General features: G+C 54.7%; 1 protein-coding gene across 12 annotated transcripts in view; it reads right to left on the bottom strand.

Moving 5' to 3' along the window:
* SEPTIN8 (septin 8) overlaps positions 1-15,220 on the bottom strand; it is a 26,537-nt gene extending 11,317 nt beyond the window's left edge. For 5 of the 12 annotated variants that reach the window (XM_072840973.1, XM_072840972.1, XM_072840975.1 and 2 more), the window contains exons 1-5: positions 15,118-15,220; positions 3,072-3,192; positions 1,933-2,128; positions 1,220-1,406; positions 547-708 (exon numbers count right to left, since the gene is read on the bottom strand). In XM_072840973.1, coding sequence (XP_072697074.1) covers positions 547-708; positions 1,220-1,406; positions 1,933-2,128; positions 3,072-3,192; positions 15,118-15,207 — 756 coding nt within the window. In that variant the 5' untranslated portion in view covers positions 15,208-15,220. Of the gene's footprint in view, positions 1-546; positions 709-1,219; positions 1,407-1,932; positions 2,129-3,071; positions 3,193-14,162; positions 14,286-14,437; positions 14,724-15,117 lie in introns of those variants that run through there. The other 7 variants (XM_072840974.1, XM_072840976.1, XM_072840977.1 and 4 more) reach the window with 5 other exon arrangements.
* Positions 15,221-16,260: the final 1,040 nt, after the last annotated feature.

Consider the following 16,260-nt stretch of genomic DNA (forward strand, 5'->3'; position numbering starts at 1 on the left):
TGCTGAGTACCAGCTGACACATGCTCATGAACAGACCCTGGCCTGGGCCCGGGGGAGGGGCTGCCAGACCTGAACGAGGCCTGGCCAGATGCTCACTTCCTGGCTTTTGAAGAAGCACCCTACAGCCTCCAAACAGGGGGGAGGCTGAACCCACGCCCCCCTCTTCCTCATATTTAAGGGGTTCTTTCAGCCTTCGGGCTCCACAGGGACCATTAGAGGGTCCCTCATAGGACCTGCAAGCCTGGCTTTCTTCCAAGTTCCCAAGCCCTGGCACCTTGCCTGCTCACTCCTACAGGTTTCAGCTCCTGCCCAGAATCCTTATCTTGTGAAACTTAAACTCAGGGAAGGCCCAGCACCAGCCCAATACCCAATTCCTCCCATCTCCTGGCCATAGGACATGGGGCCAGCTGGCTCCCAGATGCCCACCCTTCTTTCCTGGAGAAGCTAAGGCTGGAATCCTGGAAAACCAGAGTCTCTGGGGCTGTGTGTCACAGATCTGTGCTGGCACCGAGCCCTCTGGCCCTGAGGCTAGTGCCCAATGCTCACATTCATGACTGCGTTAATCTCAGCAACAGCCTCATCATCAGTGGGAAACTGGTAGATCTGAACCCCATTGCTGACCAGCTCGCCCATGATCTTGATCTTGAACTTGTGGAGCTCACTCTTGGAGATGGTGTCAGCCTTGGCAATGATGGGAATAATGTTCACCTGCCAGGATCAGGGGAGAGGAGCAGCAGGTTAGGTCCTCCTGAGTCCCCCTGACTGAACAGCCCCACCTAGGCCACATCCCCGGGCAGAAGGGCAGGAGGCCAGAGAGATGGAGCTGCTCCCATGGGTAGTCCCAGCCTGAACCCAGCCACTGGGACCTTTCTAATGGGTGGTAACAATCATCTGTGGTGCTTCTTATAGCCCTGGTTCCCCCAACCCACCATTCAGCCCCATAATGAGTCCTTTGGGCAAACCCAGCTTTAACCTGAGAATAAGAATCAATGTAGCTAAAAGGCAGGGGGTCAGGACCAGACCCAGGAGACAGAGCTCTAGAGGAAGAGCCCAGAGTGATGGGAGCCCACTGGCATAGTAGGGACTAAAGCAAGAGAAGATAGAGGACCAACCCAGGGCCTATCTGCAGGCCCCTAAGGACCACAATGGGCAGTTGCACCACAGCCCCCAACTCAGTGGAGGAAGCCCATGGAACAAGTCTGGTGCAGGAGGTACATGCCTTGCTGTCTAGTTTCTTCATGGTCACCAGATCCAGGGACTTGAGGGAGTGCCCTGTGGGTGTGATAAAGTAGAGGCAGACGTGGATCCTTGTGTCATGGTAGTCAAAGAGTGAGCGGCGGATCTTCAGCTCCTCCTGTAGGTAGTTTTCAAACTGCGCATCGATGTAGTCGACGATAGGCCTGTAACTAGAGACAGCTCCATCACCCAGGAGGCAGGCACTGTGGTGCTATCCACCAGCCTTCCCTCTGTGCAGATAAGTGGCTTCTGCCTGGGATGTCCCTGTGTGGGTACAGGTGGCCAGTCCTGTATCCTAACCTCCCAAGGGGTCCTCAAGACCTCAGCTATTCCCCAGGAGGCCTGCCTCTGGCCCCCATGGGGTGTGATTTGTATGGGGGCAGCTTGGAATGAAGAGAGCTGGGACTGAGTGTTAGAACCAAGGCTGCCATGGAGGAAGGGAAAGAGGAAGGGCAGGGCCACCCTCCCCGCCCCTTGCCTCTTTTTTTTTTTTTTTTAAGATTTTATTTATTTATTCATGAGAGACACAGAGAGAGAGAGAGAGAGAGAGAGAGAGGCAGAGACACAGGCAGAGGGAGAAGCAGGCTCCGCGCAGGGAGCCCGATGCAGGACTCGATCCCAGGTCTCCAGGATCGTGCCCTGGACCAAAGGCAGGAACTAAACCGCTGAGCCACCCAGGGATCCCCCGCCTCTTGCCTCTCATCCTTATTGATCTGATCCCCGAAGCCCACAGCGTCCACAATGGTCAGCTTGAGGTGCACATTGCTCTCTTGGAGGTCATAGGTCTGGGGCCGTAGGCGCACACACTCCTCATGATGACTGGCTTCTTCTGTCTCAAAGGTTGTGTTGAAGAGTGTGTTCATCAGTGTGGACTTGCCAATGCCAGTCTCCCCTGGGAAGCAAGGAGTGGATGACACAGGATGTCAAAGACTGCTGGAACCAGGGTTGCCCCTGGCTGCTGGCTAGGATGGGTGGGTGGGACTCAGGCATCCTCAGCCTCCACACAAGAGGGAGGGGCAGGCCTCTAACTGCATCACTCAGTGTTCCCAATCCCAGGAACCATCCCTTCTCTGTGGTCTCAAACATAATGTGTGGAAACAAGGGCCAGAGGGCTGACTTGGACAAAGCCATGGCTATGTGGGTAACTGTAAGCACTGGCCAGTAGTCTCTGCTGGCCTCAATGGGACCCAGTCACCTAGTCTGCACACCATCCTTCCTGGGCCCAGGCTGGTCATGGTCCCAGGAGGGCCAGGGTGTGAAGCCATCAGTGGCCTCCTGATCCATTCAGCTTTATCTGGCTCAGGATAGGCTGCTTCTGGAGGAGCCCTCGTAGCCTGGCAGAGGCCAGGGCGCAGGCACCTGTAGGGGGTCTGGCAGAGAGCTCTTTGTGCCCTCTGGGAGCCCTGGGCCTTGAGGCGCATGAAACCTCCCAGAACCTCCCTGTGTGGAGCTGTATTTGTTCAGATGCGTGCTGGAGCTGCCATCGTAGGAGAGTCTTGTTAACCACAAGTGTCCTTGACACACAATACGAATGACAGTCAATGTTTTTAAAACAAACACATAAATCTGAACCTCTGTGATAAACTCTCAGTTTACAAAGCACTTTCACATGTTTAATTTTGTTCAATCTTCAAGGCAACTGGAGTCAAGCCCCCCAGCTCTGTCCCTGACCCTGGCAAAGACACCAATTAAAGCCTCGCCTGGACTCCCAAAGAGTGTCTCTGCCTGAAAGGTCCCTTATAACTCAACAGGTGGACAGGGCGGCAGCACCCCATCTCCTAGAAGGCTCCTGTCCACCCCCCGAGGCCACCCCACAACTGGACCATGACACATACCCACACAGAGGATGTTAAAGCTGAAGCCCTGTGTGACTGACTTGCTGACAAGCTGATCCGGGAGGCTGTCGAAGCCCACATGACCACCAAGGGAGAGGTTCCGAGGCTCTGGCTCTGCATTCTGCCAAGAAAGAAATGGAGCAAGGCAGTGAGCTCACTGGGGAAGAGGGGCCGCGTGGGGAGAGGCCCAACCCCAGTGATGTCCGCCTCCCAACTTGTCTGAATTCTCAGCAAATCTCAGGACACAGTGTGAGTGCACCAAAGTTCCAACTCCAGGAAGAGGTTCCACAGAGGAAGCCCAGTGTACCTCAGGGCCTGTTTCCAGCCCAGAAAAGGGCTTTCACCCGTGCCTCTTTTCTACCTGGGCTGGCAAGCAATGCCTGGGCCTGGGACATCTCCAGGCACAGATGGCCCAGGGAACCATCTACCCTACTTGCTACCTTGGAGGCTACACCTGTTCTCCTGCCCAAGAAGAGGCCCCAGATGGTCCCCGGATCTTAAATTAAGATTTCAAGAGGCCAAGACTGGATAGTGTGTATGTTTTGGCAGCTCTCTCCCAGACCTCAAAGACACTCCTACTGAAGCAAGATTCAAACAGAGGCAGGTCTGGCCTGACCCCTTCACATCTATTCTCCATCAGAGGGCCCTCCCCCATTGGGCCAGGCTCATAGTTCCCCACATGCACCCCTTGCTCCTGAGGCACCCAACCGTAGAGTACACAAATGGGCCCTGCTAACAGGGTCAGTGCTCCCTCACACCTACCAACTGGGTCTCAGGGCTAATCTCTGAGGCATTGTGATTGAGGCCTCACTCTCCTGCCTTGGTGGTGTTCTATAGGGACTCCCAGGCTCTGGCTCATGCCACCCTCCCACACCCACCCCAACCCTGGTTGTTTGGACAGAGGATTCTAGATGAGAAAATGGAGGCCTGGCCTCAGGAGAGAGGCAGGCAGCAGGTCCCGAGTGAGCTGGGACTAGTGGAGCTGGCCCACAGCGCTATAAAAAGAAACCACCAAGACCCGAAGGAGAGGGTCAAAGTCAGACTCCACTTTGTGCAGATGATTTCTCTGCTTCCCTGGGAATGGGGATAAAATGCTGTCCTCCAAGGGAAGGTTCCCAGGCTCAGCCTTTCCAGCTTTGGCCGTCGTGAGGGCAGGCCTCTGACAACTCCATGTTGGGCAGAAACACATCCCCTCTATTCTTGAGGCCCTCTGCCTTAACTGCCCACTAGAAAGGACAAGGCCAGGGAAGGGCCAAGGGTGTGAGTCCCATCCTTCTGTCCTCCCCACAGCTCCAGAGGGGAGGACAAAGGCCTAGATGAAGGCAGCCCTAGGAGCTACAGAGCAGGACAGTGTCAGCCCTCATGCCAATGTGGATACCAGACAGTAGGCCCTGGCTGCCTGCCCTCCTACAGAGGCATCTGCTCAGCACCTGAGCCCTCTCTGACTTCTTAGTAGCCACAGGCTGTTGCCTCAGCCAGAACCCCTCCAACCATTCTTTCCTCTCAACCAGAGCCCCCAGACACACATACTTGACCTTAACCTCCTTGACCAATAATGCCTGTCTCTCTCCCCTCACCCCACACCCTGGCTCAGCCACTGCAGCATTTCATTGATGATGACGGCCAGGTTCATGTGCTGGCAGCTAAGGCTCCACGTGGACCCCCTGGGCAGTTGTGCTACCCCCTCAAACAAGTCAGGATTACCCCAAAACCTGCTCTCTGATAACCCTCTCTCTACGGAGCCTCAGAGCCTCGGTTCCTACAGTTGACCCTTTCCCCATATCCCCTAGCCCCAGGGGATCCTGTTACAACCTCCCCACTCAAGCCTAGGCTCCCCCCTGGGCTGCAAACATAGCCAGACAAAGAGGCCCCAAAGGCAGCTTCCTCTCACTGGGACCTACATCAAAAACAGTAAAGAAAGCATAGGATGTGCTGGGTCAAGTCCAAACCCACAGTGTGGCATTCTAGGCCCTTCATAGTCTGAGGCCTTCCTTACAGAGTCAGCCAGTTTACCTCTGAATTCATTCTTCCGACTGGTCCCTCTGTCTGGGCTCCACAGCTCATTCTCCCTTTTCCCTGGCACCTGCTCTGACCTGGCTCTACTATTATATTCCACACCCCTCCCTTGGCTGTGTCCCCATTTCCCTGCACTATTCGTTGTCCTTATTTTATGCATCCTGGTTTTCCAACTCTTCTAGAAGTTCCTTGAGGCTGACTGCAGGCTGGGGGAGGTCAGGCTTTCCGCTCTTCCCACCCTCCCACCAGTATGCCCAACGTGCCACACAACGCTGCCATTTATAAACCACTGAACGCTGTCTTCAACCGCTATGGCACCCAGGGGCATCTGCCCACCTCACACAGAGCTGCATTATGTAGTCTCGGCTCCACCTGCTCATCGCAGCTTAAGGATCAAATGGAGGACAGAACAGTTAGTCTAGAGCATGTTTCTTCTCAGGCGAGACTGCAAATCTCCAAAATATAAGGCGTGCTGTGCTTGCAGAGAAGGCTATGTGTTTATTCATCCTCTTCTTCCAAGGGTGACACAATCAGGATGCAATCCAACATCCTGTAGCCTGCCGCCAAAACCCACCCAGTCAGCTGCGTCTGGAAACCACACACGCGCGCGCACACTCAGCTGCAGAGTACTTGCACAGAAATAGAGGCCATCCTGTTTCTGATTTTCCCCACTTTCTCACAGTTCCAGGCTCCAAAGGCCAAGCGCAGCAATGGGGTGCAGGTAGTAGCAGGGGGCTTCTCACAAAAGTCTACCTGTCCTGGCTCAGCTAGCCCTGGCTGCCTTCACCCACACAACTCAGCTCTCTCTCTCTGGAAAAGGGTGTGGAGTATAGGGAGGAGCTTGTTCCCAGACTCTTGCCCAGGCTGCACTCTGTCACTCCAGGGACCATAGACCTGGAGCAATCAATGTCTGCTCAGGAGCCTCTGGGACCATGGGAGTGTCGATCTCTGGGGTGTGCGTACACATACATGCACACACACAGAAGAATGGCTACTGGTCCTGATGAGGCCAGACTGTTGTTCCCTGGTCTTGGGAGACTGATCTGACTTCCTGGTCTACTGTGGTGTGACTGTCACTAAGGCCAACCTCTCTGATCCTATGTTTGGCATCAACAACATGTGATCCTGGGTATACTGCTCACTCCAAGGTCCCTGAACCGGGTGTCTCTGCTGACCCAGCCTAGGAGGAGCTAGCAGTCCCCAAAGTATCACTGGCATGTCTCGTTAACACAACTCAGAAAGAAACTTTAGATCTCCCAAAGATCTACCTGGTGACTCTGAAAATGCCCTGCAATTTGCAGGTAAGACCTCAACTACAACTCGAAGGGTAGGTCCTGAGAGCCCTGGGCCAATCAGCATGATCCCATGACTATCTCAGGTATAGGCAAGTGACCCAGGCTCAACCCATATGACCATATGACCATTGTACAACCAAGGAGCTAGCATAACATTGAAGCCCACTCAAGGACGGCAGTGCCAAGAAAATCACAGAAGAGAGAAAGCCAGTTTCTGCTCTATTTCTGGGCTTTTCCCTTTACCCCTGGCCATATTCCCCTCCTTTACTGCTTCAGCTAGTTGAGTGGGCCTATCCAGTACTCGCAACTGAGAACATCCTGACTGCTAGGGTTTGCAAAGTAAAAATCTAAACACAGAGGAACAGGGAGAAAGCAAAGAAAGTAAGGACAGGGAAGGTGAAAGTATGCCAAGGAAACTGTCTCAGTATTTACAACCAAAGGAAGGAATAATGTCAAATGATGCCCCAACACCTCACTGAGGACCACTTGGTGTGAACTAAGCCAAGTGGTTTACAGGCTCCAACACAGTCCTTCCCCACCCTGTGTGGCAGACACCATTATCCCCATTTTATAGGCCAGTAAACTGAGGTGAACAGATGCTACATAACAAATTGGGGCAGAGCCAGGATTTGAGAGTAACCAAGCGCTTGCCCCAAACCACTGTGCTGTACCGTCTGCCCTGTCCGTACTTACAAGGCTCCTGACTCCTTCATTCAGTCACCCAGCACCCATGCACTGGGCCCATCTGCTGCATGAGCCAGGCACTGGGAGGGCTGCCAAGAAAAAAAATGAGAACACCAGATCCTAGACCTTGGGGGCTCCATCTAATGCAGCTTAAATTCAAAGGGCTAGAGAAGCCAAGCAGGTAATGTCAATGGGCAAAGAAGAAAAAGTAGAGTAATGACAAGGATAACCATACATAACGGTTACCAAGAGCTTACCACATGCAGCTCTGAGCGTCATTTTGTCCGTGCATCAGCCCTGTGAGGTAGGCTCACCACCCCCATCAAACAGATGAGACAACTGAGGCTCCGAAAGATTAAGTAATTTGCCCATGACCACACCGCTCAGGAGGGTAAAGCCAGGATCTGAATGGAGACAAGATGCCTGCAAAAGCCATACTTCCAAGCACATCACTCCACGGCCTGCTGGCTGAGACCTGCTGACTTGGCTGAGTGCAGGGTCCCGCAGGGAGAGGTGGGAATGGCTGAGCCTGTGCTCGGGCTGCAGCGGCCGTGGTACTGCAACTCCAGCCAACTGTGGGAATAGAGGCCTAGGGCGTCCAAATCTTACAATTTTTCAGGAGAATCCACAGATCCTGATTTTTACATGCAACTTCTCATTTTTAAAGGTTGGCAACCAGTACAAATCAAGAAGACCATGGGGCCCAACACAAGCTATGTAGAGGTTGTACCTGGTACATGGCCTGACAGTCTGCAACATGGCATCTGGGAGGAGAGTGAGCTGGAAGGACAACACACCCAAGTCTTCACTCTTGGGGCATGGAGACTCGCAAGCAAGAGCTCCCCACTAAGAGTCTTCAGCTACATAACTCAGCTCAGACCCTGGGGAGGAGCGGGCCCACTTCTTGCCCCATGTGTACCCCCAGGTCCTGGGTGCTGGCTCAGGAGGGTCTAACTGTGTTCTCAAAGCTCCAGAACAGAGTTGGAAGCTTTGAGTTCTACAGGGGAAACTCCACAGGGCCATTATCCCCTCTCTAATCACTAACAAGCTTTTGGCTCCTGAGCCAGGCCCCAGGCTTCTGTGTCATCATTTCTTTGGCACATCAAAGACAACAACCAAAATAACAACTGCTCAGGCCCACCGAGTTCCTCCATGCCTGGCTATCCAGTACAAAGTAGAGAATGGCATTTTGTTTTGCAGCCCAGTGGATAACTAGGACGTCATTTTTCCTGACCAGGAAATGCTCTGTCTGAGCTCTCTGGAGCAGCCCTAACTGTCAGCCAAAAGGAGCTGCTCCTTTCACCAGGAAGAGAGGTGGGTTTTGGGAAGGAACCATGTCTGATGGCACGCCTACACAAGAATAGGATTTTATCCTGAAGAAATTAGAAATCTGCTGAATGTCTGAACCTACAGAGCCAAAGAAGGTATGGGTAAATAAAGAACCCTGAGGTCAAACTCCCAAAGTAGGTTGGTCGTTGGGATGGAAGCAGAAACGGTACCCTACTGTACAGGTACTTGGCTCCCAAATCCCGGACAAAGAGTAAATCCCCACCCTTAGGCCTTCCAAAGAGTTCTCTGGGGCTTCAGTCTTCAGATACCCTTTTCCCCCAGGCTCCCAGGCCTAGAATCCACTGGCCTGAGCACCTGCCAGGCAAAGAGGAAGCCCACTCCCCAAGAGAGACCCAGCCCTATTATTCCCAGCCCTAGGGAAGCCCTATTAATGTTGAGCATGAACTCAGGAGTCTTCGCTCTACTGGGGGCCTTCTCCACCCATGTTCCTGGCACAAACTACCCTACCCCCAGCTCTAGCTACTCTAAGCAGCCTGGGCCTTAAATAGCCAGAGCAGAGGCCGCTGGCCAGAACCCGTGGTCATAGCACAACTGTCCTTGAGTCTGAGAGGAATCCTAGGAATTTTCCCAGGAAAGGCTTAGGCTCACATCCCAGGATTCCACAGCAAGCCTCTAAGCCCAGGTCAAAGGTTACGGGAAATAACCAAGGGGATGGGGGGGGGGGGGAATGTGGCTCTCCTAGGCCAGGAGGAAAGGACAGAGGCAGGATTCACCTATCCACGGTCAAGATGACAACTGTGAACAAAAGTGTCTCTCTCCTAATGCAGCAACAAAAACAACAACAACAACAACAAAACAAAACAAAAACCTGGGGAGAAGACAGGAACAACCTACATGGTGGCAACAATGGAAACATGGTAGCTAGGTCCCAGGAGGAGGCCAGCATCACTCTTAAAAGGCCAGTCATCAAAAAAAAAAAAAAAAGAAAAAAAAAGAAAAGGCCAGTCATCGCCTCCTCCTTCCTGGAAAATAAAGGGACTTTAGGAGCAAAACTACCCCCAGGAGCCTAAGGCCACCCCATGCCCTGACCCCTATACTCCATTCTCTCTGAGTCCCTGGCTCACTAGCAGGCACTTTCCTCCCATTCTGTGCACATAGAAAGCCAGGGCTGCCACTTAGCAATATAGGATAGCTTGTTTCACACTTCTCATATCAAAATAAAGGTTTCTAAGAAGCTAAATACACTTATTGGTTTCTGGGCCAAATCAGCTTGCCCCAAGTCTAGAACGCAACACCTTCTTGGGCTTTGTTGTGCTGAGAAGGAGTGGTCCATTCCACCATGGAGCACATGGGAAAGGTACTCTGGACCTCAGAAGGTACTGGAAACCCATGTATTCACACCTTCCCACTTGGCTCAGGGACTCCAGTGACAGCCCCCACTGCTTTGTAGCAGGAAAAGCCATAAGTGGTCTGGACATCACTGATAGGAAGCAGACTGTGTTCCACAGTGAATGAGATCCTATCCTTGGAAGGGAGAATGTGAGCAATGAAGGTGACCGCCCCCTTCTCCAATCCCAGGATAATGCTGGTGCTGGGAAGGGGCGGAAAAATACAAGGATACCAACATGGGCCAGTGGAAGCTCAGGGCTGCAGTACGATCATTCTGCTGCCTGCCTCATTCACCCCAGTGCCATGCAATGTATCAGATTCAAACCCTGGAATTCACACCAAACCAGGTCTGGAAAGTGGACTTAGGTTCATGCCCAAAGCCTCTCTGGTACCCTGGGCTGCAGGTGGCCCAAGCCCAAGAGCCCCCACCTCCCCCCAAAGAGTAGCTGACACCTACAATCTAAAATGGGTCCTTATTCCCTCCTCCCCTGGCACTATCCCTCTAACATGGCTTCCAGGATAGGGACCAAGAACTGCCTGGAAGCCATGTGTTCTGAGAATACCTAATTTGCCTCAAGACCACCCAGGACAATTAAAGTACAGATACAACCAAGATGTTCCTTGCCCTGTCTTCCATCACCTCTTCCCAGTTATGGTTCCTCATGTAAGTCCTGAAGATACAGACGGCTCCAGGAAAGAACACTCCGACTCTATCATGATGGCATGCTGCCCTTGGAAAACATCCCTTCCCCAGTTATATGTGTCTCCCTCCTGCCTGCACAGCTCCATGTCTGGTTGTCTAGCAAAGCTTGTACCTTTGGGGCCATGCCTGGGGACCCCAAGACCCATGCTGGCAACAAAGGCGCAGAAAGGTTAGAGAAGCTGCAGGGGACACAGAGGCCAGCCAGCCCTCAGGGCCTCTGCTCTGTCATCCTGCAGCTGCTTTCTTCTGGCAGCTGGACCCAAGCCACAGAGCCATTCACGGTAGTTAATGTCCCAAATACATACTTCCACCTAGCCCATCTTGGAGCCCAAAATTCAGAGGGCTTCACCATCTTTGTCATCTCAAGGGTTACTCAGGTGCTGGGGTTGGGTCTCAGACCTAAACTAACCAATGTCCAGCACCTGCAGCATCACCGGAGTGCAGGTTGCTGCCATCCACAACCCAGTGGCACAAAACATCCAGAGCCCTCCCTGCCACCCAAAGCTTTTGACAGAAGTCAGGCCTGGGTTCCCAGGCCTCATCCATTCTCCCATCTTGTTGACACTGTAATTGGGCTCCTTCTTGCCACCTTCTCTCTCCCTACCCTGGTCAGTCCCTTATTGTGTGTTCCCTTGGATCACCGGTCCCTTCCCACCAGCCTCCCTACTCTGACCCATTTCAAACAAGATCACAGGCAGACTTTCCTGAAGTTGGCTCCCAGAGCAAGGCATGATGCCCATGAGGGAGGTGGGGCAGAGCTACAGCCTTGCAGGTGGTGCTCACTTATGACCTCTCACCACCACCAGGCACTGAGAGCTTCACAGATGTCACTTGCTGAGCTCTCGTATCTCTCTCAGAATGGCTCAGCAAGGAGGTTCCTGGCCATTTTTCCAGGACAGGGAGATACCACTCCATGACAGAACCCTGTTGCACGAGAGAGTTGCCTCCCACACCCCTTCCCACCAGTTTTTGCTTTAGGGACAGAATAGGCACTCCTTGGATAGCCTGCTTCTTGGGGAAGTGTCAAGATTACAGGGGTGACAACGGAAGTGACAGATGGTGCTGGGGATAAAGCGGAGATGGTGGGGGGGTGACTGGCTGGGAGGAATGCCAGGCGTGAGGCTGCCATGCTGCACGTTTCTTCCCTCTCCCCCTCACAGCTCCACTTCTCCTGACTCTATAGCCTCCCTTGCCTTGGAGTTTGAACCCTGCCCCATCAGATTCTGACTGAAGGAACACAGGAGATGGCCCTAGGGGCAGGAAACCCTGGGACCCAGCAAGGAGGAGGAGCATGGCAAAAGCACACAGGAGTCTGGCTGCTCAAGGAAGACAGGAGGCAACAGAAACTCCCCGGAGGGCTTCCCAGACACGCACAGCCAGGAGACATCAACCCTAACCACCCCTCAGCTGACCTAGGGTTGAGCAGAGCCTAGCCACAAGATGTAAAGGCTACTGAGCCTGTAGATAGCATGCGGGGAATAGGAACCCAGTACATACTGACCTCGAGGTACAACTCCGTATGCTCATCTAAGCTCCAAGACGGGACAGTTCCCAGGCCAGCCGGTGCCCGGTTGACCACTAAACCAGCCTGAGGTGAGGGGTGGGGGGCGGGGTTCAATCAAATCATAGCCTCATGTCCAGCACTTAACACCAAAGTCAACCCTGAGGCAGGAGAGACACCAAAGCATATCTCTAAACATGTCCTTAACTGTAATTAACCTTCCACAAACTCTTTGAAGAATATTAGTATGGTTGGGCCCATTTTATAGCAAGATAGAAAAAGAAATTATTTTCCCAGGATGACAAGCCGGGAGAGGAGAATGGAGCCTAGACTCCTAAATTCAGGCCAAACCCCACCCCTGGTCTCCACCCAAATCAACCCTATGCAAGTCCTCCCAGGAGGCTGACGGCTCAGAGTGCAGAGGGTGTGGAAGGCGTTCATTCAGCCAGCTTAACCTGGCAGTAACCAAGGCCCCTGAGCTCAGGCTGTACAGCCATACCTGAGTCAATCCCCTCTCTGTGCCTTGACCTACCAAGGACATAATACCTGAAATCCTCACAGAAACGCCAACACGGGGAATCTGAGGGAATCTTTGCACCCCACCTCCCAGGCAGTGCTATCAGGCTTCTCAGCTCAGGGACTGAGGACAATCTCTGGGCATACAGTGAACGGAGCCCGAGGGAGGGGACCGTGTAATGGAGCAAACTCATTTTCTGCTGCCTTCTTACAAAGAGGGTCAGTTTCCACATCCACTCAGGCACTAGGTATCATGTGTCATTTATGGAATCCTTACCATGTGCCAGACACTGCTCTAAGTACCTCACCAGGATTCTCTTACTGAATCCACCCCATAACCCTAGGAGGAAGGTAATATTTTCATGCCATTATATAGATAAGAACACTGAGGGGTTAACTAATGTGCTCAAGGTCACATGGCCAATGAGTAGTAGTCTAGGATTCATATCAGGCAATCTGATTCCGGTTACCCTACATACTGCTCCCACCAGCAAGACCAACTGTTAGAGCAACCTCTGGCCACAGACAAGACTCAGACATAACTTTCTGGTCAGCTGGGCACAAAAAATGTACACAGACATGCATGCACAGATGCGCAAACATTCACAGATCTCTTGGCCTTCAGCTAATCAGCATGTCTCTTAGGATTCAGGGACTACCCTCCTTGGGTACATAAATTCCAATTTATAGTGCGGGGGTGAGGTAAGCCTCTGATTCACCCAACCTCTGATTCCGCTCCTCCCCGTATTTAAACTTACTTGACTGACACAGAGCCCCCTCCTCGATGGGAATAAAACACCTCAGTCTAGAAATTATGAAACCAACAGCTTCTGCTTCATTTATGCATATTTGCAAAGTAGACCAACAAATGTATTTTCAGATTAAAGGGAAAATGTACGTGCATAAATTCAGATGATAGTATTTATAGCATTAATTACATAAGTCCTACCTCCCTTATTTAGACTCAGAACCAATTCCTTATCAGTCACATATTCAACATTTCACCGGCAGCTCCCCCCCCCCCCCGCCCCCCACCAACGGCCCGGGCCCTCCCTCCCCCTTCTCGCAGACCAGGGCCTCACATGCTGGCAAGAGGACACAGCTTCCTTCACTGTCACAGCCCAGCCTCCCAGACACACCCAGATCCAGCCTTAGACACCCGGGGACAGGCGGACACGATCCCCCAAAGGCTCCCCCCATCCCCAGGTGAATTATAAACATCTTTAGGAAGTTGCCTGTTGGTGGGGCTCAGCCCCACAGAGACCCCTGCGGGGACCACCCCAGCCGGTAGCCCTGCAGAAGGCACGTCCAGACTGGGGCCCAAACAAACATCCACTTGGCTGAATGCAGAATCGCTCCTCGTTCCTGGGGGAGCGGCTGCCCCAGACGGGACCACTGAAGCCCAGGATCCGGGCGCTCAGGTGGGGGGTGGGGGGTGGGGGGTGGGGGGTGGGGGTGGGGGTGGGGAGGGGAGACAAGTGGAGGGAGAAGGCAAAGCAGGCCCCAGGGCTCCAGGAGCCAAGTCTGCAACTACCCTGGGCTCCCCTGAAGGACTCCCTCGGAGCCTTTGGGCTTCATCCTCGCAGGCGGTGCCCATCCGAGAGCACCTGCGCGGCTGGCTCCCCGGGAGCCGCGGGGGTCGGAGGATCCCGCACTGCCCCGCGTCCCGCTCCTGGGGCCCCCGCCTGCCCTCGCACCTGGCTGGAACCAGGTAGGTGTCTACTGGCTCCTTGCGGCGAAGGGGTCCGCGTCCCGCGCGCCCAAGGGGGCGCCCCCCGACGCCCCGGGGCGCCAGGCCGGCGCTGCGCAGAGCCCGAGGCGCTCTGGGGGCCCCAGGCCGGCCCGGCGTCGAGGCCCGGCCGCGCGGAGCTGACAGCCCGCCTGGCGCCCCCGGGCAGCTGCAGGGCGGCCCCCTCCCCGCGCCGCCCGCGCCGCCCGCGCCGCCCGCGCCGCGGCCCAGCGGGGCCCTCACCGGGAAGCGTTCCAGGTCAGTGGCCGCCATGGCGAGCTCCGCGCCGCGCGGGCGGGCCGGGGCGAGCACCCGGGCCGCGAGGGGACCAGCCGGCTGCGGGACGCGCTCCGCCCGGGCGGCTGCGGCTGAATGGATCCAATATGGCCACTTCCTGGAAACTCCCCTCGGCGGCGGCGGCGGCGGCGGCGGCGGCGGCGGCGGCGGCGGGAGAAGTCGCGGAGCCGCCCCCGCCCCCGCCCGCGGGACCGGCCTCCCCGCCCGGCCCCGCCACGAGCGCAGCCCGAGCCGCGCTGGGACGGCCGGGGGTCTCCGCGGCGAGGCGGGAGGTGCGGGCTGCGGGGGCTGCTGGGACTTGTAGTCCGCGCGCGGGGTCGGGGGGGCAGTGGCTGGGCGCCACCGGCCGGTGCGGGGTCTCTGCGAGGCTGCAGCCGGCGCGGGGGGCCGGGGCCGGGGCTGGGGCTGGGGCTGGGGCTGGGCCCCGCGAGCTAGGAAGCCAGGTTCGCGGCGAGGACAGTGGGGTGCTGCGGGCGCCCAGGGGTGTCCCCGCCACCGAGCTGCCTGCACCCCGTCGGGGCCGGCCAATGCCCTGGGACCACCGGCCCACTCGCTGCCGCGCAGGGCCGGGAGAGGCCGCCGGAGCCCGTCTGCCGGGGCTGGGGGCCGGGGGCCGGGGGCCCCACCTGGTGCTCCGATCCGAGCCTGGGCGGGACCCCGGGCGGGACCTGCGAGTCCGGCCGGGCGGCCTTCCCGGGAAGAGACCAGCCTTCCATTCCTGCGGGTTGAGTCCTTGCGCAACGAATGCGCAGGATGCTCATTTCACCTCGACCGTCGAGGCGCAGGATTGCAAGTTTCATCACCCTGCTTGCCCCAGGGACTGGAGGCGACGTCGCAGTGGAATCTGGGCCCCGTGCAAAGAGAACCACACGTCTCAGGGCACGCACATTCTCTCTGCTAACCTTGCTACTCAAAATGTTCATAAATCTCAGAGAAACAACACTTCAAAGCAAGCCGATGGCTTCAGTGAGCTCTGGTCCTTTTCACTGACCAGCCTTACAAAATCTAGCTCCAAATCCTCCAAAACTCTTTTTTTTCTTTCCCTTCTTTCTGCCTTTCTGCTCTCTCTTTGGGAATATGGCAAGATTTGCCTCCTGCTCCTCCATTGGCCTCCTCTCCGGTCATTCCGCCTTCCATACTTCCCCCACATCACCCCCAATATCTTCTGAGAAACAACGTGGCCTGTTCTTCCTACTCAGAAACTTGTGCTGGGAGGAGGTGCCCAAAGACCATATCTGGATTTGGCACACCTGGATTTAAGATGAGCCCCCTTCCTGACCCTTCCACTGGCTTGCAGGCAGGTAGGTAAATTTCTTACCCTAAAATGGCTTTCTCTTCCTCTCCCACCCAATTTGTAGCTTGTCACTAAACTAAACTGACTCCAGTGGTCCTTTCCTACTCAATGTGTTCCCTTTGTTCCCCTCTACTGTGGTGGTTTTCACATGCTACATAGTAGTTATCCACAAGCGATAGAGCAGTGGGGAAATGAGTTGTACCAATGGCAAATCTCCTGGGTTGGAATCCTGCTTCTAATCCCTTGCTAAGTTTTTAACCTTACACAATTAAGTGTTCGTCTTCTTCCTCATCCTAAAAACAAGAATTAGAGTACCTATGTCATAGGATTAAATGAGACAAAATAAGTAAGGAGCTTTAAACTATATTTGAAATAAAATGCTTAGTAAAATCTCTCTCTAGGCCATAAAGGCTTTGGGGCACATGGCTGGATCAGTTTGTGGAGCACACAGCAGACTCCTGATCTCCAGGTTGTG

This window comes from Canis lupus, chromosome 10 (assembly GCF_048164855.1).
Source record: "Canis lupus baileyi chromosome 10, mCanLup2.hap1, whole genome shotgun sequence".
NCBI classification, from domain to species: domain Eukaryota; kingdom Metazoa; phylum Chordata; class Mammalia; order Carnivora; family Canidae; genus Canis; species Canis lupus.